General features: G+C 43.2%; 2 protein-coding genes across 2 annotated transcripts in view; both read left to right on the top strand.

Annotated features, from left to right (window-relative positions):
* Window positions 1-8767: 8767 nt before the first annotated feature.
* Window positions 8768-24329, top strand: part of LOC122725657 (proline and arginine rich end leucine rich repeat protein) — a 30475-nt gene continuing 14913 nt past the window's right edge. Inside the window, exons 1-2 of the mRNA XM_043962869.1 lie at window positions 8768-8891; window positions 22770-23761. Of these exons, the coding sequence (XP_043818804.1) occupies window positions 22786-23761 (976 nt within the window). The 5' untranslated portion in view covers window positions 8768-8891; window positions 22770-22785. The remainder of the gene's footprint in view (window positions 8892-22769; window positions 23762-24329) is intronic.
* The window catches only part of OPTC (opticin), a 53481-nt gene continuing 37988 nt past the window's right edge, over window positions 8837-24329 (top strand). Inside the window, exon 1 of the mRNA XM_043962870.1 lies at window positions 8837-8891. The gene's annotated coding sequence lies outside the window, so the exon portion shown is untranslated. The remainder of the gene's footprint in view (window positions 8892-24329) is intronic.

A 24329-nucleotide genomic window follows, 5' to 3' on the forward strand; every position in this document is an offset into this window, starting at 1 on the left:
CAGATGACAAGAATCAGATCTGCTAGCTTGCAGTCAAGATGTTAATAAGTAACTCTAAAGATTGACATTATAGGATTTTAGAACCTTATAACTGGAGAGGACTGTAGAACTCATCTGCAACCTCTTCATTTTTGCAAATGTGGACATTGAGGCATAGAGAAGAGGAAAAAAACTAACTGATAAAAAGGAATTAGTTGAAGAAGTGAAAATGATGAAAAATTGTGGAGAAAGTGACCATGGTAACAGAGTTCATAACAAATAAGGAAGACAGTGCTAGGCACAGTTCAACATTTCCCTAGACTTTACAAGAATGGATTTCCTGTAATTTAGAGGAAAGGCAGGTAGGATCCCATGACCTCAGAGATTATAGTGCAACCTTCTTGTTTTACATTTGAGGAAACTGAGGCCCAGAGAGTTAAAATGCCTTGTTTACAGTTATATAGTTATCTAGAATTGCATATGTATATAGAATTATTTAGGATATTAAAGAAAGAAAGGAAATTAAATGCCATCTGGTCCAATATACTTTTCAGTTGATGGAATTGAGAATCCGAGAAGTGAGATGCCTACTTCTTTTCTTACCCAGTGTCTTCCAAAGCACTACTATTGAAAACTATTTTTCCTTTACTATCCACACCCATAGAAAGAACTGATAAAAAGAGTACTTGTGGATTATACATACACACACACACATATATATATATATATAACCTTGTTGCTGTCTTGTGGAGGGAGGAAGAAAGGGAGGTAGGTAGGGAGAAAAAATTGAAACTCTAAATCTTATGAAAATGAATGTTAAAAATTACCCTTACATGTAACTGGAAAAAATAAAATAAATGTTTGTTGCAAAAAAAGAGAAAACTATTTTCCTATCTCATTAATATTTAAATCTTGATTTTCTTTCACACCATTAGGTTCCTTGACAGTCCTTTATATCTCATACTTATTTTGTAGTTCAGTTCCTTGTATCGTTTCATGGTTTTCTCTTTTCCTCCTGTATTTTATACGCTTGTCATCATCTCAGGATATCAACAGGAAACAAGCAGGTTTTTCTAAGTGATATTTTGTATCATGTTTTTGCCACTGTAGAGTTGAATAAAAGATATAGACAATACAAGATTCCACTGTGATTATTGTTTGTTAACTTTTAAACAACCAAGCAAAATATGATATTAAAGATTCTCTTTTAACAAGGTGACTTCAATATATACATCAAACTTATTCAAGATTCCTCAAAAGTTCAACCAATCAACATTTATTTATTAACTTCAACAAGGATAATATTTTTTGACAAGCCTCTGATAATTAATGAGATGAGGCATAAAATAAGGATACATATGCTTACCAAAAATATTTACCATTGTCATAGAGGTGATCCAGTTCAGAGTCCAAGCTGATGAGGGATTTCTTACAGATGGTAAGAACCTTCAGATGCTCCTCTTTAGATGACATTGTGCTGATTACGTCATCATGGCACCGCTCCTCCTTGATCAGATCAGTAACCACTAAGAAGGAAAAAAAGGAGTTTGGCCTAATTATTCACACAGGAAAAAACAAGTGGATGAAGATGCCTCCTTTTGTCAATGTTATGGCATGTAGTTAGATGAATAACCTATACAGCTTATCTATTGGTCTTATGTACATATGTGTATATATACTTGTACATGTGTATAATGTATGTTTCTAGGCATACATGCATATATTTGACAAATACTGGCAAGATAGTGACCAGAATTAAAGACAAGGGAAGCAGTCATGACTATGAGCCAGCATGGGGTTCATTAAGAACAAGCCAAACTATCCTAAACTTATTCTTCCTTCCTTCCTTCCTTCCTTCCTTCCTTCCTTCCTTCCTTCCTTCCTTCCTTCCTTCCTTCCTTCCTTCCTTCCTTCCTTCCTTTCTTTCTTTCTTTCTTTCTTTCTTTCTTTCTTTCTTTCTTTTTTCTCTTTCTTTCTCTCTTCCTTCCTTCCTTCCTTTCTTTCCCTCTGTCTCTCTCTTTCTTCCTCTCTTTTTCTTTCTCTCTTTCTCTTTCTTCCTTAAGGTTGTTATTCTAGTTATGTTATTAGATCAGTGACATGTTATAGATATAGTACAGCAAATCATGCAATAGTCTTTCACGGTATTCTTACTCTTTTTTGGGGGGAATTTTTTTTTGGGTGAGGCAATTGGGGTTAAGTGACTTGCCCTGGGTCACACAGCTAGTAAGTGTCAAGTGTTTAAGGCCACATTTGAACTCAGGTCCTCCTGAATTCAGGGCCAGTGCTTTATCCATTGCACCACCTAGTTGCCCCCTTTAACAGTATTCTTAAAGAAAACCTAAGATGGGTTATAGTATAGATAACTGGATTCATAATTGCTTGAGTGATTGGACGCAAAGAATGGTGACTAATGGACTCCTATCAGCCTGGAGAGAAGCTGCTAATGGGATTGAGTCATGGCTCTGTGCCCTGTTCTATTAAACATTTTTGTGAATGGCTTGGATTAAGACATAGATGGCAGGATTATCGCATTTCTAGATGTCAAGAAACTGAGAAAGAAAGTTAACATTGGATGACAGAATCAGAATTCAAAAAAGTTCATGACTTGCTTGTAAAGCTTGTAGCTTTGAGGCAAACAATAAAACCTACTATGCCAACTCCTTTCTTTGCTTCTCCAAGGAGTACCTGTGAGCCATCCTTCCAATATGTTCAATCATTCATTGTTGACCAAAGATATAACATTTGGAGCACCAATGGTAAAAACTTCTTTGGCCATGGCAACCCATGAAACAAAAGAAAATTTAAGATGGCTTATAGTTCTGTGCAGTGACCTTTTACTTCTGCCATGATGGTGATAAAGTAGAATGAAAGGGATTGAGAAGGTGCTAATAAATCACACATATTTTAGATAGTCAATGGATTTAGTGTTGATGATTGGTATTCTAAAAATAATATGCTTGGCCAGTGACCAATGTGTGAATATATTGTAAGAATGACTCACAGGTGCTCTTTGGAGAGGCAAAGAAAAGAGTTGGCAAAGTGGGTTTCCTTGTTTGCTCCAAAGCTACAAGAAATACTATCTCATAGGACATTTGGTCATCCTATTCTGCTGTATCAATGATAAGCATTTACAAAAAAGCCTTTGTGGAGGTAATTGCAGCTTAGAGGCCAACATCAGTTGTTAAGGATTAAGTCATAGAAAAATCCTATGACAAACTTGGTAAGACCCTCCAGATAAAATCAACATGAACTCTGTACTGGTGAATTCAGTGCAAAAGTGGGACAAGGTAAGGATAGGGAGAAATACATGGTAAAGTATGATTCAGGAGGAAGAAATAAGAAAAGCCAATGGCTTGTAGACTATAAAGAACTCTCACATCTCTATATTATGAACACTGTCTTAAAAAAAGAATTTTATACATTGAACATGACAAGCATCAACTAACATCACAAAGAATGAAATTTATTACATTTTAACAGAGAAGAAAAGACTTCTTATGATTATGAGGGTCAGCTGAGTTGGTTGTCTGTGCACAGTCAGCTAAGATTAGAATTTATAATAAATGAGAAGGAAGAATACTAATGAGAAAAAAATCATATGACAGACAATTGAGGTTTAACCCTGAATAATTTAAGCAAGCTATTAGAAAAAATTAAAAAAGGAAGATGGATAACAGAAATGACATCAACACTGATTATAATAATTTTATCTGAAAGCTAAACCAATGTGAACTAATTGTCACTACATGTAAGGCTCTTAATCAGCAAACATTTTGTTTACTTTCTTTTTCTTTTTTTTGTGGGGCAATGAGGGTTAAGTGGTTTGCCCAAGGTCACACAGCTAGTAAGTGTCATGTGTCTGAAGCCAGATTTGAACTCAGGTACTCCTGAATCCAGGACTGGTGCTTTATCCACTGGGCCACCTAGCTGCCCCCTTTTGTTTACTTTCTAAATAGAGAGAGATAGTGTCAAAAGACAATAGTGGGTTGGAATATTAACTTATCTGTAAAATATTATGTAGAAGGAAAATTGATGATTGTGAGTGGTGTTATCTTATAAAACAGAGAGAAACACTGTAGGATAAAAATAATCTAAGGAAATCTTGGCAAGATATTCAACTAAGCAATCATCCTAAGAGCATTCAAGCACAAGAACAAAAAGAGGGCTACAAACAGAAGAAAAATGGAAAAGATCTGCAAACACAATGAACTGCTTTCTCCATCAAGTAGAATGGAAGGACCATACTCAGAAGTTAACATCATAATTCCTAAAGGGCTTACAGAGGAAACAGAAATATTTCTGAAAAGAACAAAGATGAGAAAGATAGTCCAGTTCGATAGGAGAGATTCATGCTGGTAGTGACATAGTTATCAGGGCACTGAGGGACCAAGTTATAAGATATCTAATGAGGGGAAGATAGTAAAGGTTTTTAGGAAAAATCTCAGATGTTATAGGTAACCAAAAAAAAAAAAAAGATGACCAAGAGAACACGAACAGCTACTAACTATACCATTTATACAAAGTCTTTATAAGGGTTATCTATACATGAATTAAGAGAACCTTTAATAAAAGTATTATCAGGGAACATCCTCTCACAATTAATTAAAAGATATAGAGAACATAAGATTCCATCATGCAGACTGTTTTGATGACATAAAAAGCATTATATACCTCTATTAGAACAAAATGTCTCTTTAAAGGCTCTCTTAAAGCAAGAGAGCTCTGATCCACGTATCAAGATCATTCAGGACTCTTTGGAAAATGTAACAACAGAGGCAAGCCTTTCCAAAGACCCTTAGATAATACACACCAGGGAAAGCAGAAAACAAGGAGGTGTATGCTTGTCAAAAGTCTTCACCTATGATAGAATTAATACAGTGCAGTGACTAGGTTGAGGAGGGATTTCCAGTGAATCGTGAAGTGTTCCAGATATTCTTATTCATGGATGATATTGTGCTGATTACATCAAGTTTCAAGAATTGCAGAGCTTCTGGCAAGAGATCTGTTATTATTCAAAGAGCTTGGCTTATGTATCCACATGGGGAAGACGAAATAAATGAACAATGCCTATTACTTAGATTTCAACATGAATCTGAATGGATAACCTATACCACTTGTCCAACAATATGTACATATGGAACACACAATATAGATGGACAATGAATTGGCTGTAACTGAAGAGTAGAAGAGTAAGTTCTTTTGGGAAATTGAAAGGATTTTTATTGCTTATAATGTCCAAGCTTCCCCCAATACAAAGGTCCATCTTCTCAATACAAGTATTTTACCAATGTGAGACAGGAAAAGCCTATCACTGAAGAAATAAAGATGAACATCACACAGAAAGTAATGGAATAACACATAATAAATATGATCAGGGAAGATGATCTCATTACATGGTGAAAGCAAGATGGTGATAGTTAGATAACCCAAATGCTCCACTGGTATCCTCATGATTTTGGGAGAAATTGAGGAAGGCTTCCAACACGGTAAGTGAACTCCCAGTAGTGAACTTTTGTAAGGATATGTATATAAATTGCACAGAATAAGCAGGCATGAATTGGTTGTGATCTGTATTTTTTTTTTGAGGGAACTACTAAATTTATAAGAACAGAGCTCTATTTGAAAGTTGCATATTTGAGTAGATTAAATGAAGGGGAATAACATGTAAAAAAACCCCACAAACTGATAAAGCAGGCTGCATCCAAATTGTGAAGGGTTTTAAATGCCAACAAGAAGAGTTTATTTATATTTTATCCTAGAAGCAATAGAGAGCCACTGGAACTTCAGGCAAAGCTTCTATTCCCACCTGCTCCCTGGTGCTTGAGGGAAACCAGATGGGTCCCAGTCGGTAAAGTCTGTATAAAAAGCTCCTTTCTTTTACCCCTCTTTCTTCTTGGCAGCACTTCAGGTAAGGAGATATCCTTGCAGGAAAGTCTAAAATCATCTTAGAAGAATACTCTAGGGGCAGCTAGGTGGCGAAGTGGATAGAGCACCAGCCCTGGAATAGGAGGACCTGAGTTCAAATCTGGCCTCAGACACTTAACACGTACTAGCTATGTGACCCTGGGAAAGTCACTTAACCCCAATTGCCTCACCAAAAGAAGAAGAAGAAGAATACTTTACTAGAGTCAGAGATCACAAAGGTTTGCTAAGGGAAAGGGCAAGGGTCTAACTGGGTTCAGAGATCAGAATAGGAAAGGGTCAAACACTGGCAACAGTTCCATCCAGACATTTTAGGTCTTATTCCTGAGTTGCTTTGCAAGGTAACTTGGGTGAGCTCCCGTCGCTCGCTCTCTCTCTCTCTCTCTCTCTCTCTCTCTCTCTCTCTCTCTCTCTGACTCTCTCTCAAGAATTTCCTAGTTCACTGACCTTTGCAGTTTTGTTCTATGGAGTTTGTTCTATGGAGTTTACAAGGAGGTGTATGTTTGCCAAAAGCATTGTTTACCTTCTAAACAGAGATAGCTTCCAAAGACAATACTGGATTGAAATATTAACTTATCTGTAAAATATTATGTAGAAGAAATATTGATGATCGTGAGTGGTGTTATCTTATAAACAGAAACACTGTAGGATAAAAATAATCTAAGGAAATCTTGGCAAGATATTCAACTAAGCAATCATCCCAAGGGCATTCAAGTACAAGAAAAAAAAGACATATGATTTGAAGGAGACTTGGGCTAATTACCCAGGTGCATGATAGGACTTAAAAGGAATTTTGTACTATAATTCAAATAAGAGATTAGATTGAGAAAGTTTGAACAACAGCAAAGGATAGGTTAGTAAAAATGCATGCGTTTCTCTACCTGGGTGCTGACTGGATATAGTTGTCTAGGAACTACCTCACAAAAGAACTGAAGATAACCCCTAGGATCATAAGCTAAAGAATCTGACAGTATCCTTCCCTTTCCACCTCCCCTTCCTTGCCCCAGTCATAGTGGGGGAAAAGCACTATCACAGCTGAAAATTTGCAGATGGCAACAGTTGTAGCAACTCAGCAAAGAAGACACATAGCAGGCAACCAGCAGATGTCAGCAGAGAGCACCTTGGTAGAGATAGCCTACAGGTACCCAGCTGCAAGAGAACCCTTCAAGAGACAGCCAATAAAGGGTAATAGTGTCAACCATGGAACATTGGATACTTGAGTTGCCTGGGTCACTAGTATTTGCTAGCCATATGTGTTCTCCATGTGTGTACACCCATCCCTATGTGTTGTCTGGCCAATATTTTCTATACATGTGTACCAAATATTGCCTATACCAAAGCTTCTTAAACTGTAGGTCACAATCCCATATGGGGTCTCATAACTGAATGTGGGGGTCATGAAAAATTCAGCAACAGTAAAAGGTTATGTATACCTATTTTACATACCTCTATACCTGGGATCACATAAAAATTTCTTGGGCAAAAATGGGTCATGAGTGGAAAAAATTTAAGAAGCCCTGGTACTCTTCCCTGGTAATGTGGTAAACTATGGGAAAGTATATTTCTATTTGTATGTGGGGAAACCCTCTTCGTTTATTTTTTTACTCTGTTTTATTAATATCTTTTGTATTTTAGCTAACATGTCATCTCATTGGACTATCAAAAGTAAATACATGGGGCTGGAGTGGGGAGGAGAATCTGGAGGGGAAGCTCATGAGATGGCTTTGAGTAGATGCTGACCCACAAAGTGCCTTGCCCCTGGGACAGATTTATGGGGGCCCATCATAAGGATGGCCCTCAGTACTTTATATAAAAAGGGATTAGGGGTAGCTAGATGGCACAGTAGATAAAGCACTGACCCTGGATTCAGGAGTACCTGAGTTCAAATCCGGCCTCAGACACTTAACACTTACTAGCTGTGTGACCCTGGGCAAGTCACTTAACCCCAATTGCCTCACCAAAAAAAAAAAAAAAAAAGGATTGACCTAGATGATCTCTAAGGCACTTCTAGCACTAAGATTCTATGTTTCTATGAGTGGTTCTATGGAGATGACTTAGGCCTTGGAGTTAATAAAGTGTGGTCAGGGTCTCATCTGGGGAATTTCCATGGTGGTATTCATCTAGCAATTAAATTTTGTGTGGATTTGAAATGGGATGAGCTTGTGAAGAAAGCTTTGTTGACAGAGAACATTCATCAATGTCCACTTGGACTCCAAAGGAGAGGAGTTACAATTTTAATGCTACCCTGTTCTTGCTGTATGAACTTGGAGAGTCTCTTGCTCTCTCTGGGTCACAAAGTCTCCCTCTGTCAAATGGCCTGATGTCAGTATGCAATCTCTTAGCTTCTATTTGTTTAGTCTCTCCTGTCACCTCTTCAAGACCATGACAGCAGTTGCTATCTCTGTTCAGAAGCCACATGAAAATCTCAGTTGCCTTGAGCTGACCAAAAGGAAAGCAGTTCTTTGAATCAGAATTAGTCTGGCTAAGGACCCAGCTGTCCTACTCATGCTCCTGCCCAGCCTATGGGTGAGGTTTCTTTGCATGCTTTTTTCTTTTTGTAATTCGGTTTGTTTTCAAAACATGGACCATGCACGGTTTCTCCAGAGCCGGCTGCAGCAGAAGGAAATGTTATTAAATTTGAGTCCGTTAGAAGGCATGGTGTGTGAGGATTAATTCTTTGGGAGTTTTGGCTGCCAAATAAAGACTTTATTGTTGTCATTCCCCCCATTTCCTAGATCCCTCCCTCCCTCCCTCTCTTCTTCCATCCTTCCCTCCCTCTTTCCTTTCCTCCCTCCCTTCTTCCCACCCCCCTCCCCTCCCCAATAGGATCTAGAGGAATAGAAACAGGGCAAACACACGCAGAGATCAGAACTTTGAGCAGTCAGGCTCACAGCTCCAAGCTCCGCTGAAGGGTGGGGGAGGAAGAGGAGGAGAAAGACACTTTGCTGGGACTTAGACACAAAGCTAAGAGGAAGGGCGGGTGTGCACAGGTAAGCCCCAACAGGTTGACCATGAGGTGGGGGAAGAGGGAACAAGATATGGATTAATCTTACCTCTAACAAATCTCTTTTTGATCTCCCCAATTTGGTAACCTAAGCTTATACAATCTCTATCTTCTTTTCTCTTCCCTGCTTCCTCCTTTCCATCCTGCCTTCATCCTTTCCCCTTTTCCCCCTTTTTTCTCTCCATTATTTCAAAGTTAAGTTTCCCTCATTTTTCCCTCCCCAATACTCTTCCTTCTTCTCTTTTCTCTCTCCTCCTCACCCTACAACCATCTATCTGTTTGTTTCAAAAGTAAAACTTTCTTGGCACAGATGTTTTTCTGTGAAGTTCAGGGCTCCATGCAATATTCCTACAATCAGGTGTTTCCATAGAAACATGGCTAGAGAGCCTACTTCCCAACACCTTTCACACATTGTCTCTCCATACACAGAGAGGCTATACTCTCATCCACACCTACATAAGCACACACAAAGTCACATGGATCCTGTACATCCACCTCGGTCCTCTGATTCCTCTTGACACACTGCACTGGGCTCCATAGCGCGCGCGCGCGCACACACACACACACACACACACACACACACACACACACACACACACACACACACACACACACACAGAGTCTCTCTCACTCCAGCACACACCCACCCACATTCTCTGTCTGTCTCTCGCTCTCACAAACACCTCCTAAGCTGTAAAAGCAAAAGGAATAGAAGCAAGAGAACCTTCCCACTGAAACCAAAGTGGGGGAGCCTTAAGGCTAGGCTGAGCTGGGAGGAGATGAGAAGAGTGTCTAATTAGAAAGGAGGAAGGAAAGAAAGCCCTCTGAACCTTTCCAATTTCTTGCAATCAGCCTTGACTTTACCTGCCTCTCTTCTCCAGACCACTTCTATTCTGTCAGAAAAGAAAGTGGAATGAATTCCAAGTCATGGCTCACTCCTGAATTCCCTAATTTCCAGCTCAGCAGAGGGATTAACCTTTTCTTGCCTGGTAACCAGAAAAGGCAGTATTGGTTACTACCACCCACCCCACATCCACATTCTTTTTTGACTTCTCTCCTGGTTCATGTGAGTGAGAAATTCTTAAGGTAGAGAAATGAGAGGCCAGGCAGAGAGGAGAGACACTAGAATGAGGAAGACACTTCCCCCAAAGAGTGGTTTCCCCCTCTCCTGGGTCTTAATTAGTATCATAGTTTCATGGATTTAGAGGGGATTTCAGAGACCACAGTCAGAGAACCTAGAGACTAATCCAACTCCCTCATTTACAGCTGAGGAAGCCTTGAAGGCACGTTACTGAGGCACATTGAGGGGAGCTGCTAATCACTTTATAGGCGAGAAAACCCAGTTGGAGAGAAGAGGTCACCTGGCCAAGGCAACTCATAATAGAGATGAGATTTAAACCCAAGTTCCCTGATTTCAAATGTAATGCTTTGAAAATGATAGATACAGCTACACATTTTATTGAACTTTTAGAGGCCGTTCTACTTCAGGTATCTTAAATGGGGCTCTTTCAAGAAAGAACCAGAACAGGCAATCCCTCGGAGTGGGGCTCAGTTCTGTTCTTTGAGAGGAGAGAATGAGAACTAATTCCATGGCTGGTGGGCTGCAGCTAGAGGGAGAAGCTGGGATTTGCCACGTGCTTCCTTGCTCACACTCCGTCATTGACAGCCCAGTGCTTAGGCACAGTAAGCAATGACGCCCTCCTAATTTAGCTCCAAAGAATTTGTTTTTCCTCACACCTGCCAATCTTTCCTCCTTCAGCCCCCAGGGGATAGAGAACACAGAGTGGTCCCATCCTTTCCCCTCCTGTTTCACTCCTGCTGTTACACAGCTGCACAAAAGGGTCCTTGTAATCTACAGATGGTGGGGTTTTGAGCACCATATCTTTAGCATTCATGACATGTTCATGCCCAGGGGAGTGACCAAGGGGATCCAACTATGTCATGGTGGTGGGGTGGGGGAAGGGAGAGGGGAAGAAACTATCTACCATTCTTTAAGAAGAGCCATCTAATGAACCAGGGAGGGTAGGGATCAGAGAAGGGGTGCTCTGGTGAAAAATGTGTTGGGAGGGATTGCAAAAGAACATTGTATTCATTCCCTTGTGATAGGGTAAAATTGTCCTTTAACAATATTAGTGGTACACAAGAAATGGTATCAGACTAGGGGACAGAAGACCTAATTTCTCAACCCACCTCTGTTGTATGACCTTGGGCGAATCCATAACATCTCTGAGATTTTGTGTTCTAATCTGGAAAATGAGAATAACAAAGCCCAAGGATCAAATTAAGATCATATGTGAAAGTGCTTCGAAAACTATAGAGTGCTGTACTAATGTAACAGGTTGTTATTGCTACTAATAATATCCATGACCAGATCATAATAATAACCAGCCCTGAGAAAAAGAATCCAAGGAATTAGTGCTTTGGAGTGTTTTGCCAAATTCTTCTGGGTTTTTCACAATCTCTTCTGTAGCCTTGAACTCCGGGGGTGGGGGGGGGAAGAAAGAACCGGGAAGTCCTAGAGGAACTGAAAGACAGGAGGGCCCCCTCTTAGGAGCAGCTTGACCTGGGGAGGGCAAAACCCAGAGAGACATTAGGTGGCTAAGTGCTCAGATGGCTGTTTCCAAAGCTTGTCCCTATCTCCTCCATCCCTTCACATGAAAAACTTGTTCTTGGTTCTATGCCACTCCTCTAAAGCAAACTCCGTCCTGTTTACAATTCTCTCTGGCAGGCCCAGGAGAGAGGGAGAAAATCTATCCAGAGTCATGTGCATTGATGTCCCATTTTTTCCTCTGCAACACATATTCAGGGCACTAATCTCATCCGAGCCCCAGTAAAGGGAAGGATAAGAAAAGCATTAAACCCATTTTTTAAACCAATGAAGCTACAGAACTCCAGGAGGTGAATTAATTTGCCCTAGGGTTTATAGACTGGCAAGTTGAGTTTGAAAGAGGTATCAGAGACTCTGTAGTCTAACTTCATTTTACAGAACAATAAACTGAGACCCCGAAAGGAGAAATGATTTGCCCACAGTCACATAGCTGCATAGTATTGGGACTAATACTAGAACCTAGGGCTCAAGGTTTCCAGGTTAATGGCCTTTCCATTGAATCATGCTGCCTTTCTTGGTTGGGGCTAAGCACCTCCAATCCAATTCAATAAGCTACTGTTAAGTATCTACTGCGTGCAAGGCACCATGCTGGTATACAAGGAAAGGAAGCAGAAAAGAAGCATTTATTATGTGCCTACTATGGGCAAGGTACTGTGCTAGGGATACAAAGAAAGGAAGCAGAAAAGAAGCATTTATTAAGCACCCACTATGTGTAAGGCACAGCGCTAAGCCCTTTACAACTATTATCTCATTTGATTCTCACAATAACCCTGGGAGATAGGTGCTCCTATTATCCCCATTTTATAGTCAAGGAAATAAAGGCAGAGGTGAAGTGGCTTGCCCAGGGTCACACAGTTAGTGAGTGTCTTAGGTCAGATTGTGCCTCAATTCCACATCCGTAAAATGAGAGGAAGAAAGAAATGGAAGACCATTCCAGTGTCTTTGCCAAGAAACCCCTAAATGGGGTCCTGGAGAGCCAGACATGGCTAAAATGACTCAATAACAAGAAGATACTAAATAATAAAGGCAAAGATGTTACCCTCATCAAATATGCAAATGATGCAAAATTGTTAGGAATCCCTAACACAGTAGATGGTACAGTCCTAAGAATCTTGATAGGCTAGTGCCCAAGGCTGAACCTAATATGATGAAATTCAATAGAGGTGAATGTAAAGTCTTCCATCTGGGTACAAAAAATTAGTTTCTTAAGTATAAGGTAGGAAAGGTATATAGGTGGACAGCTGACTTCATCTAGAGGACTGTATTCTGTTCTGGGCTGCCCCATTTAAAGAAGACATTTATAAGTTGGGATTGTTTGGGGGGATTTTAGGGATTGGACTACCCGGCCATTGAGGTGCCTTGTGATTCTCCAATTCTGTGATCTCGTGGGAAAATGAAGGGGCGGGGCATTGCTGCTGATTACCTTACACTGACTAGAAGAATGGACTTCAGAGATAGTTAAAAAATAAAACCATTGGTCTTGCCAGCCTTTCTTTCTCACAGTTACTTTAGAAAAGAGGGTGAAGGGGCAGCTAGGTGGCACAGTGGATAGAGCACCAGCCCTGGAGTCAGGAGGACCTGAGTTCAAATCCAGTCTCAGACACTTGACACCTACTAGCTGTGTGACCCTGGGCAAGTCACTTGACCCCAATTGCCACACACACACACACACACACACACACACACACACACACGCACACGCACACGCACACGCACACACACACACACACACACACACACACACAAGAGGGGAAAAAAAGAAAAGAGGGTGAAAGGACCAGGGTGGATCTATAAATATATTTGGGTGATTAGGCGTGTAATAGAGAAGCTGGCACTGACAAGAGAGGGAAAAGGTCATTCAGATCTCCTCTGGGGCAGGCTTCCTGGATGGAGAGAAGAGGGCTATTCTCCACTAAGAGGAGCTGGGTGTGTTAAGCAATGTGCTCTAGACACATTCTAACTTGACAGTGATAGAAGTTATGTTCAGACATGTGAGTAAACAGCAGGGTATAAAGCTAGCCTTACCCCCTGCACTAACTTTAATTCCAACAGCCCATTCTGGACCCAACACTAATGCCAGCTTCAACATTAACTCAAGCCATTAACTCAATCCTAATGCCAAAAGCAAGGTCAAATCCTAGTCCCAACCAAAAGCCCACTCAACTGGAATCCAAGAGTTTGCACTGATGCTTAGTACAAGTGTCACCTTGGACAAGTCACTTCCTCTAAGTTCCCTCCCAGCTCCAGATCTACTTCTATAATCCTTTGGTCCTATGATGCTTTAGACAAGACAAACTGAGGCAAACAGAGTTAAGTGATTTGCCCAGAATAGCTAGTAAATGTCTGAGGTTGGATTTGAACTCAGGTTCTCTGATACCCTATCTACCTATCTGTGCCTGGGTACCTGGTTTGCTGGATACCCTCCTTAGATGGAGTTTCTGGCAGTAGCCATCCAACCAGAGAGGGAGCCACAGGGGAGGAAGGTCCTTCCAAAGCATAGAAAAAAGGTTGAAAGCATACTGAGGTAGTCATTAAATACCAGGCTAAGGAGGTTGAAGTTCATTCTATAGGCAATAGGGAGCCACTGAAGATGTTTTAGTAGCTAATGAGTAACAGGGTCATGTTTGTCTGGACAGTAAGTACTGTAATTGCCTATAAGATACTCCACTGAAATCTTTGTCTTCCTCCAAGGCCCAGCTCAAATGCTCCCTATTCCATGAAGCTGCCCTGACTCCCCCTCCTACTCCCCTCCTACTCCCCGCCAGCCCCTGCTGAAAGTGGAGCCTTCTCTCCTTCAATTTCCCTAAATCACTTGGTCTGTTTTTCCTCTCTTCTCACTGCATGTTTGTCCTATCCCCATCATGGATATCCCAAGTCCCCAGTCACTCCTAAGCCCCTTGAGGGCAGGGATTGTGTTCTTTTGCAATTTCTGTCATCTCCATCACCTGGCAGGGTTCCTGGTTCACAGTAAGAGCTTGTTAAATGTTGACTGAATTAAATTGGGAGTGTGGAAGCAGCTATAAAAGCTGCTAAATGAAAAAACACACACAAAAAGCAAAGCTCGATGAATTGGATCTGATGGGGGGGGGGGGCAAAGGGAACTAAAGCAAGTCAACATGCATCTACTGAGCACTTAGTGTATACAGAGCCCCATAGGAAGCACACGGTGGGACAGCTCATGGTCTCCAACAGCTTATCCTCTGGCCCAGAGGTTCTTTTTTTTTTTTTTTTTTTTTTTAGGCAACTGGGGTTAAGTGACTTGCCCAAGGTCACACAGCTAGTAAGTGTTAAGTGTCTGAAGCCGGATCTGAACCCAGGTACTCCTGAATCCAGGGCCGGGGCTCTATCCACTGCGCCATCTAGCTGCCCCCTGGCCCAGAGGTTCTTAACCTTCTTGGCACGGACCAAACCTTGGGCAGTCTGGTGACGCCTATTGACTCCTTCCTTCTCAGAAGGATGTTTTTAAATGAATAAATAAAATACATAGGATTGTAAAGAAAATCAATTCTTCTGATATAAACATGTGTTTTCTTCTCCCATCCAAGTTCACAGACCCCGTGAAACCTATCCATGGATCCTAAGCTAAGAACAGGGAATACAAACAGGGGCTTTCAGTCCTAGGAGTGAGGACTTCTGGTCTCTGGGGAGCCCTCTCATTGTCTCTTGCACAAAGAGGCTGGCATCTGAGGCTTATGACATTAAGCAATGTCTGTACTGTCAGCTATTCCCCTTCCAGAGCCAGACTGGAGGAGGAAGGGGTGGTGACCTGTCAGAAAAGCCTCAGGAGGGAGCACTTTGTCCTGAGCAAAAGCAACAGAAATAATGGGCCTAATGGGGCCTGAAGGGATGGGAGAGCAGAAAGGGTAAGCTTTTGGGTTTCTGTGGCTAAGAGCAGCTTTTCCCTCCAAGAGGCATCACATTAGCTCAGGGGGTGGGGGACTTAAGAACCCCCTGGAGTGTGGGGGTGAGACAGGAGAAGGATTATAAGCAGAGGGCCCCAGGAAGGGAAAATCTGGGGTACCATCCAAACATGCTAGAGGCGGCCAAAGACAGGTGAAATTGGTAGAAAGAGATAGCCAGGATGCGATAGCATTGAAATAGAGTCTTTGAAGGGACCAACCTGTCATGTGAGGACTGGTTAAAAATGAGTGGAGAGAAGACTTAGGGAGAAAAAGTATTTCAAGGATTATTGCATGGAGGAAGGAAATGGACTCTTCCCCTTGGCCCCGGAAAGCAGAACCAGGAGGAATGAGGAGGTTGCCGAGGCCAGCTGATTTGGGCCCAACGGAACAAGGAGCGCTCTCCGAAAGGGGAATAGGTCGCCTTGGAAGGCTGTGGGTTTCCATTCAGGGGAGGTCTTTCAGCAGAGGGTAGTTGAATACCCTTCAGAGTTTTGCCAGAGGGATTCTTCTTTAGGGATGGGTTAGATGAGATGACTTCAGAGGCCTCACCCAACTTGGACATTCTCTGTTTCTGTAAGTGTCCAATAGGTCAGTAGCAATGGGCTGTGGTCCATCAGAGGAAAGTGATGAAAACCTCCTGTCACCCTAGGCTGGTGCTGGAGTTTGGGTGAAGTATTGCCCTCCTTTCTGCCTCACATTTGAGATGAAGACGTGACAGGGTCCCAGAAAGGCTCAAAGAGTCTGGAGGTTAGAAATAGGGTTACAAGAACGTTGGAAGGTTTGCTTTGAATAAGGCAGCAACTTACATAGAATTGTGGATTCAGTGTTGTTGATCTGGAGTGGAAAGGAGCTTTCAAAGTCATCAGATCTGACCCCCTCATTTCACAGATGAGAGAATGGAAGCACAGAGAGGTTATGTGATTTGCCCAGGGTCACACAGCTGGTGGCACGGTTTAGATCCAGGTTTTCCCAACTCTGAGTCCAGGGCCCCACCATCCAAAAAGGTTAAATTTTCAGCCTTTTTGTGCAATGAGCCCCTTTGGCAATCTGGTAAAACCTATGGATCCTTTTTCACAATATTTTTAAGTGCATAAAATAAAGTGCATATGATTATTAAGGAAACCAATTCTATTGAAATGCAATTATCCAAATTGTTTTTCTTTTGTTTTTCATTTAGCATCCAACTTTTTTTTTGGTGAGGCAATTGAGGTTAAGTGACTTGCCCAGCATCACACAGCTAGTAAGTGTCAAGTGTCTGAGGTTGGATTTGAACTCAGGTCCTCCTGACTCCAGGACAGGTGCTCTATCCACTGCGCCACCTAGCTGCCCTCTATTTTTTTTTTTTTTGGTGGGGCAATGAGGGTTAAGTGACTTGCCCAGGGTCACACAACTAGTAAGTGTCAAGTGTCTGAGGCCAGACTTGAACTCAGGTCCTCCTGAATCCAGGGCAGGTGCTCTATCCACTGCGCCACCTAGCTGCCCCGCCCCACAACTATTTTTTTTTTCTGGTGAGGCAATTGGGATTAAGTGACTTGCCAGGGTCACACAGCTAGTAAGTGTTAAGTGTCTGAGGCTGGATTTGAACTCAGGTCCTTCTGACTCCAGGGCCAGTGCTCTATCCATTGCACCACCTAGCTGCCCCCCAAATATCTTTAAAAGCAAGTTCATGGACCTCAGGTTAGAAATGGCTGCACTAAAGCAAACTTTAGCCACATTAGCCCTACCAATCTTTTTGTTTTACAAATAAGGAAACTGATGACCGGGGAGAGGAAATTACTTGCCTAAGGTCAGAAGGCCACAAGTGAACCCGGATTCCCCTCTTGGTTTCTATCCAATCAATATTAGGACTGGCCAGATAAGGAGCTGCTGAGAAGTTGTCAGAACTGGAAAGAGACCTTGAAACCTTCAGAGATGAAATGACAGACCAAAGGTCACTTAGCTGGTTAGTTCTAAGGGAGAGACAAGGACCCTCAGGTTTCCTGATTCCCAGCCCATTGCTTTTCTTACTTTTCCACATAAGAGTTCCAGATCCCAAAGTTACCATGGTTAACCCTCCCTTCCAAGTATCATCTGGTGAAGTAGGTTCAATTCTGTATATGCCTGTATGCTTTGCTGTAATCTTAGATTTATAACAATAATAACGGACATTTATATAGCCCTTTAAGGTTTACAGAGACCCTCACAGACATTGATTTCATTTAAACCTCCTACAACAGTTATGAGGGTGGTACCACAAATATACAAAGGGGAATTGATTTAGAGGTAGAAGGGACTTTTGGAGTTATCTAGTTTTAGCTCCTCCTGATAAGAGAAACCCAGAGAAGTTAAGTGATTTCTTCCTAGTCAAATAGCTGGTAAGAGTCAGAACCCAGAACTAGAAGGGACCTGAGGGATCTTTTAGTACAAACCCCTTATTTTATAGAGAAGGAAATAGAGGCTTGGAGTAGGGAGAGGATCTGTTCTAAGTCATATGGAGAGTTAATGCTTTGATTGGTAAGTAGAGCTTAGTGAAAAGAAAATTCTGGTGGTAAGAGAATGGAGGAGAAGTAGGGATGCCTGGGATGCCTGAGACTCCCTGGGAAAGCACTTTATCTATCTATCTATCTATTTATTTATTTTTATTTTTTTGGCAGGGCATTGAGGGTTAAGTGACTTGCCCAGGGTTACACAGCTAGTAAGTGTCAAGTGTCTGAGGTCAAATTTGAACTCAGGTCCTCCTGAATCCAGGGCCAGTGCTCTATCCACTGCGCCACCTAGCTGCCCAGGAAAGCACTTTAAAAGAAGCTGAAGAATTATCCTGGAATCCCAAATAAGCCTCCTCCCTTTTGTCTAGGCATGGGGTGCCTGTTCATGGACATGTATGTATATGTATGAGAATGCATATTTGCCTGTATAGGCACGTGTGGATGCTTATGTATGTGACTACATGTGGGTGTTTATGTACATGAGAAGGGTGAGCCAATGCACGTGGTTATGTGGTGTGAGAGGATGTGACCCCAGCCTTGGAAGCTGGGCAGTAGATCTCTGTAGTCACCCTGCAAGTGGCCAGTCTTTCCTTTGATTGGAACCAGCTGGAAGGCGTGTTACAGAAAAAGGGGTGGAGGAAGAATGACCAGATGGAGGCCAAGAGGAGAAAATAAGAGGAGGAGAGAGGAGAGGAAGAGAGGGAGAGGAAGAGATAGAAAGAAGAGTGAACAAAAGACAGCAAGACAAGAGACAGAAACAGAAAGAGAGGAGGAAGAGAGAGAGAGAGAGAGAGAGAGAGAGAGAGAGAGAGAGAGAGAGAGAGAGAGAGAGAGAGGAGAAGAGGAAGAGAGAGAGACAGAAGACTGAAGAGAGATTGAGAGAGAAGACAGAAAGATGGAAGGAGAAAGGAGAGGGAAGGGAAGGGAAGACAAAAAGAGACAAAAAGGAGACAGGAGGTGCTTTCTGGGAAAAGTACAATAGCATCAGTTACCACCATGCCCAGGAATGAGTTGGGGACTCATACAACTCTGCCACCACTTAATTTTTAAAAAATTAATTATTTTCTATTAACAGGCATTTATTTCTTCCCCTCACTTATCCATCTCCCTGGGAAAAGGAAAGAGAGAGAGAGAGAGAGAGAGAGAGAGAGAGAGAGAGAGAGAGAGAGAAGGAAGGAAGGAAAAAATCATTGTAACAAATATGTCCAGTGAAGTAAAGCCAAATCCCAAACACCTGAGTTGTCTGTAGCCCCATCATGCTCCAGGGTCTCCACTGTTCCCTGTGATTTCTCAGGGATCACAGTCCGGTTAGGAGACTTTTGAGGAAACTGACAAAAGCAATTAGAAATCTGTCTGGGGAGCAGCTAGGATGTTCAGTGCATAGAGAACCAGACCTGGAATCAGGAGGATTCATCTTGAGTTAAAAACTGACCTCAGACATTTACTAGCTGTGTGACCCTGGGCATGTCACTTCATCCTGTTGGCCTCAGTTTCCTCATCTACAAAATGAGCTGGAGAAGGAAATTATAAACCATTCCAGTATCTTCACCAATAAAACCCCAAAATGGGGTCACAAAGAGTTGGACACAAACGATAAGTGATTGAACAACAACAGTTGGGCAGCAAGGAAGGAGAGGCAGGTCTAGAACACCTTACTGAAGGAGAGATGCTCCAGTGTCTGTGCAAAGAAGTAAAAGAGTGGAGCATGGAATGGAGCTGATGTAGGTAACTGGGGAGAGGTTCTTCTCAGCCACCTCATTGATGCTGGGAAAACTTTTCAACTCAGGCAGGGAGGAGGAGGAGGGAGGGAGAGTTGGAAGGCCCTGCTGTTTTACCAGTGCCCTCATCCTTATTGATATTTCCCCACCGTCAGTTGGACTGAAGCCACTGGGTACTCTCTGGGGGGTCGTCTGGGTATTCAGAAGCAGCTGCCAGCTGGCAGAGAGAACCCGCTGAGGGCTGGCAGCACTCCCTGCCCCTCATCTGTGGGGCCCCTTTCTCCTTCTCTACCATTACAGCCACCACCAGAACTGGGTATCCCAGAGGTCCATCTTCTGGAGGGAGCCAGCTTGCCAAGTATATGTGAGCAGCCTTGTAAACCAGCCATAGTTTGGGGTGGGGGTTTGGGGGGAGGAGGGGAGCAGTGATGAGAGGGATGGCCTGCTTGCATAGGTAAGCTCCTCTTTGGGCTAGGCTTGGCCCTCAACAGCAGAGACCCATTCCTGGCTCTGCCACCCACTTCACTGAGGTCTTTTCCTGGAGTGATCCTCTATTGGTCCATTAATAAACTCTCCGGGGCTCAGGAAAGGGGAAGGAGGAGTTTGGAGAAAAGGCTCCTCTGGGGTACCTGGGGAACATGGAGGTGTCAGGCCTGTTGAGGAAGTTAGAAGAGTGTCATTGGTGCCGATGGAGACAAGCCTACATCACCTAGCCATTGAAACAGACGGCGCCTCTTCCTTGTAGGTCCTGTGTTGTGAGGCAGCCAGGATTCCTGAGGCCTTCCCCAGTACTCCTAAGACTGTCCCACCTGTCATTCCTCTTCTAATGAATGCTGTTTGGCCATCTTCCTCCCACCTTCTCTTTTGTCTCTCCAAGCTCTGCGCTTGATCAAGTTTAGGCCTTAAAGTGGAGGGAAAATGCCCTGGCAGAGAGTGAGGTCAGGAATCAATTGCCAGGAGAAGGCAATTGAGTCCTTGGGAGCTTGTAGCCATCATCTCAAACTACAACAGGCTAGTATGAAAGGATTGATCCTTTGAAGAAACTGACTCAATTCAATCCAAAAAGCATGGATCAAGGCCCTGGGCTTGGCTCTGAGGAAACAAAAAACAGTCCCTCCTCTTACATTATAGTGGAGGGATGTTGTTGTTGTTTCTCCATCACTCTTGAAGAAGACCATGGCATTGGGGTGGTGTTGTGACTTTCAGTGAATTGGATTTAAGTGAGGCAGGGCTGTGCAAAGTCACCAGCCTCACCCTGGCCTCCAGAGCCATCTGTGTCCAGGGGCAAGATACGTATCAGGATGACTGAAGATGGCCATTGATGTTTAAAGCAATTGGGGTTAAGTGACTTGCCCAGGGTCACACAGCTATTAAGTGTCTGAGGTCACATTTGAACTCAGGTCCTCCCAACTTCAGGACCAGTGCTCTATCCACTGTACCACCTAGCTGCCCCTAAATGCATATAATATGCAAGTCAATAAGGATAAATACCATGATGAGAAGAGAAAACACTGCCAGCCAGGGACATAACTGTCTTCATTTCTCTGGTTAGCATCATCCATCAACTATTCAACTTTCTTTTTCTCTTTCACTTGAAGCATTTGACAACTTAGATTCAATGTGACCCTCAGAAGGCCCCTGGGAAAGTCCCATCAGTTGGGGAGAGGTAGAAAGCAGGGTTAGGCATCCCAGGTTCCCAAGGCCAGCAAAAACCTCAAGAGAGGTCAGCTTGTCCCTTTCTCTGCCTTTGGACAGCAGGGCTTCTCTTGTTTCAAAAACCCATACATAGGTGGAGAAAGACTGTGTGCCTCCCCTCCGTTCCCCATGCCAGTGTTCTCCTACTGCTGATAGCCAGAAAGTTCTTCCTGACATCAGTCTCTCCTCCTATAGTGGCCCTGTCCTCTTTCATTTCTCAGTAGAGATGGGTTGCTGCAATCCCAGGTCAGAAAGATTGAAAAGGCCTTTTCTATCTCACATCTTTCTGTTTGTTTTTCCAAGGAACACGATGTCTGAGGGAAATTCTGAGTCTGTGTGCTGCAAGCAGAGGCTGGGGCTGTGTGAGCCAAGTGGGAGGGGAGGGGTAGGGAGGGGAGCAGGAGGAACAGCTCAGAGCTGCCCTGAGCCGGGCAGCGCGTGGTTAGATTTGTAGGCTCCCTTTTTACCAGATCCTAATGCCTGGGAGTCAGGAGGTTCAGAGTCCAAGTCCAGCTCTGCTACTACCTCATGGGGCAACTTGGGAAAGTCACCTCTGTTCCTCAGATCTAATCTGCTTCATCTGTAAAAGGAAGTCATTGGGGCAGCTAGGTGGCGCAGTGGATAAAGCACCGGCCCTGGATTCAGGAGGACCTGAGTTCAAATCCGGCCTCAGACACTTAACACTTACTAGCTGTGTGACCCTGGGCAAGTCACTTAACCCCAATTGCCTTGTAAAAACAAAACAAAACAAAAGGAAGTCATTCACCTAGTCCAGGGACTCTTAACCTTTTTTCAGGTCATGAACCCCTTGGTAATCTATTGCCATGGACCCCTCAGAGTGTTTTTAGATGCACACCATAAAATATATAGGAGTCCAAAGGAAATGAAAGGTTGATGAAAAATAAAATTTAATATTTTCTCATCCAAGTTCACAGACCACCCTGAAATCTTTCCATTTACCCTTTGGGGGGCTGCGAACATCAGGTTAAGAACCTTTAAGTTAGATGATGTCTAAGGTCTCTATCAGCTCTAATACCTGGTGATTCATACTCCAACATCACCCTTCTCTGAAGGGGGTTGGGAGGGAGAGACAACTTTCCTGTATCACAGATGGGGAGATGCTGAGGGTTAGTGACATTTCTGGAATCTGGGAGAAGAACTGAGACTCCTGATTCCTAATGGGCTTGTCCTTGACCTCCCCAGATCAAGCCAGACACATTCCCAGGAGGCCAAAGTACACAGAGACTTGGACCCTTGCACTTCCTTCTCTTCTGGAGAAAATATAGAAAATACAGTTCCCTACCTAGTTTTCTCTCTGACTTGTTTTCTCAGGGCTTCACTATGACATGAGTCTCCTCCTATTGTCTTTTGGAATACCCCAGCTGCAGAGTTGGCCATTTTTTTTTTTTTTTGCCAAGCTGCCTTAGTCTAGTCTATTTCATATTCTAATAACCCTCCTATATCTCCCTACTGCAGGTGAACACCCTGGACCATGAAGCCCTCTCTCTGTTGGGCCCTCCTTCTCCTCTTCATCTTATTCTCAGGAGCCCATAGCCAAAACAGGCCTCCCAAAAGGCGACCTAAACCTGGGCCCAAACCTAAGCCTACACCCAGAGCCCCTCTTCCATACAAACCTGATCTTGAAGAGCCCTCTGAACCCACAGACCTCCCTCCTCCCCTGCCTCCAGGACCCCCATCAATCTTTCCTGACTGCCCTAGAGAATGCTACTGCCCCCCAGATTTCCCATCAGCCCTGTACTGTGACAGCCGCAATTTGCGAAAGGTCCCAGTCATCCCATCCCGCATTCACTATCTGTACCTTCAGAACAATTTCATCACGGACCTTCCCATGGAGTCCTTCAAGAATGCCACTGGCCTGAGGTGGGTCAACCTTGACAACAACCGGATCCGTAAGATTGACCAGAAGGTATTAGAGAATCTGGAGAGTTTGGTTTTCCTCTACATGGAGAAGAACCAGCTCCAAGAGGTCCCCATGGCCCTGCCCCGTAACCTAGAGCAGTTGAGGCTGAGCCAGAACCAAATCAACAGAATCCCTCCAGGAGCCTTTAGCAAGCTGGAGAACCTGGTGCTCTTAGACCTGCACCACAACAAGCTCAGTGATGGGGTTTTCAAGCCCGACACCTTCCAAGGTCTCAAGAACCTCATGCAGCTCAACCTTGCTCACAACATTCTGAGGAAAATGCCCCCCAAGGTCCCTACAGCCATTCACCAGCTCTTCCTGGACAGCAACAACATTGAGAACATCCCCAATGGCTACTTCAGGGGCTTCCCCAACCTCTCTTTTATTCGGCTCAACTACAACAAGCTGTCTGACAAGGGGCTCCCTAAGAACTCCTTCAACATCTCCAACTTGTTGGTCCTCCACTTGTCTCACAACAAGCTCAGCAATGTGCCAGCCATCAACAACCGACTGGAACACCTGTACCTCAACAACAATGAGATTCAGAGTGAGTAACGAATGGCATGAAGGGAAAGGTCATGAGAGATGAGGGTGGGACAAGATGGAAGACTCAGACAATAAGTAATTATTACATGCCTACTATGTTCCAGGTCCTGTGCTAAGGTAGGTGGGCAACAAGAACTTAAGTGCTTACAATATGCCAAGCCCTGTGCTAAGCTCTGGGCAAAATACAAGGAAAGGGAGAGAGGGAGAAACAGACAGACAGAGAAGAAGAGAGGAGAAGAGGCAGAGAGACCAAGGAGAGAAGAGAGGTGAGGAGAAAAGAGAGAAACAGAGACAGAAAGAGAGAGAAGAGAAAAGGCAGAGAGACAGAGAGAGAAGAGGAGGAAGAGGAGGAGGAAGAGGAGAAAGAGAGGAGAGAGAGAGAGACTTACTTTGTAAGTATAAAATGAGAGTTGGCAATTTGCTTGAGAAAGAACTAGGGTTTTATAGGACTGCAAGCTCCATATAAATCTACAATGTAAAATAGAAGCCAAAATATATTAATGTTATCTTAGATAGCATTAAGAGCAACACAGTGTTCAAGACTAGGGATGTGATAGTCCTATCATGCT

This window comes from Dromiciops gliroides, chromosome 4 (genome assembly GCF_019393635.1).
Source record: "Dromiciops gliroides isolate mDroGli1 chromosome 4, mDroGli1.pri, whole genome shotgun sequence".
Taxonomy (NCBI): domain Eukaryota; kingdom Metazoa; phylum Chordata; class Mammalia; order Microbiotheria; family Microbiotheriidae; genus Dromiciops; species Dromiciops gliroides.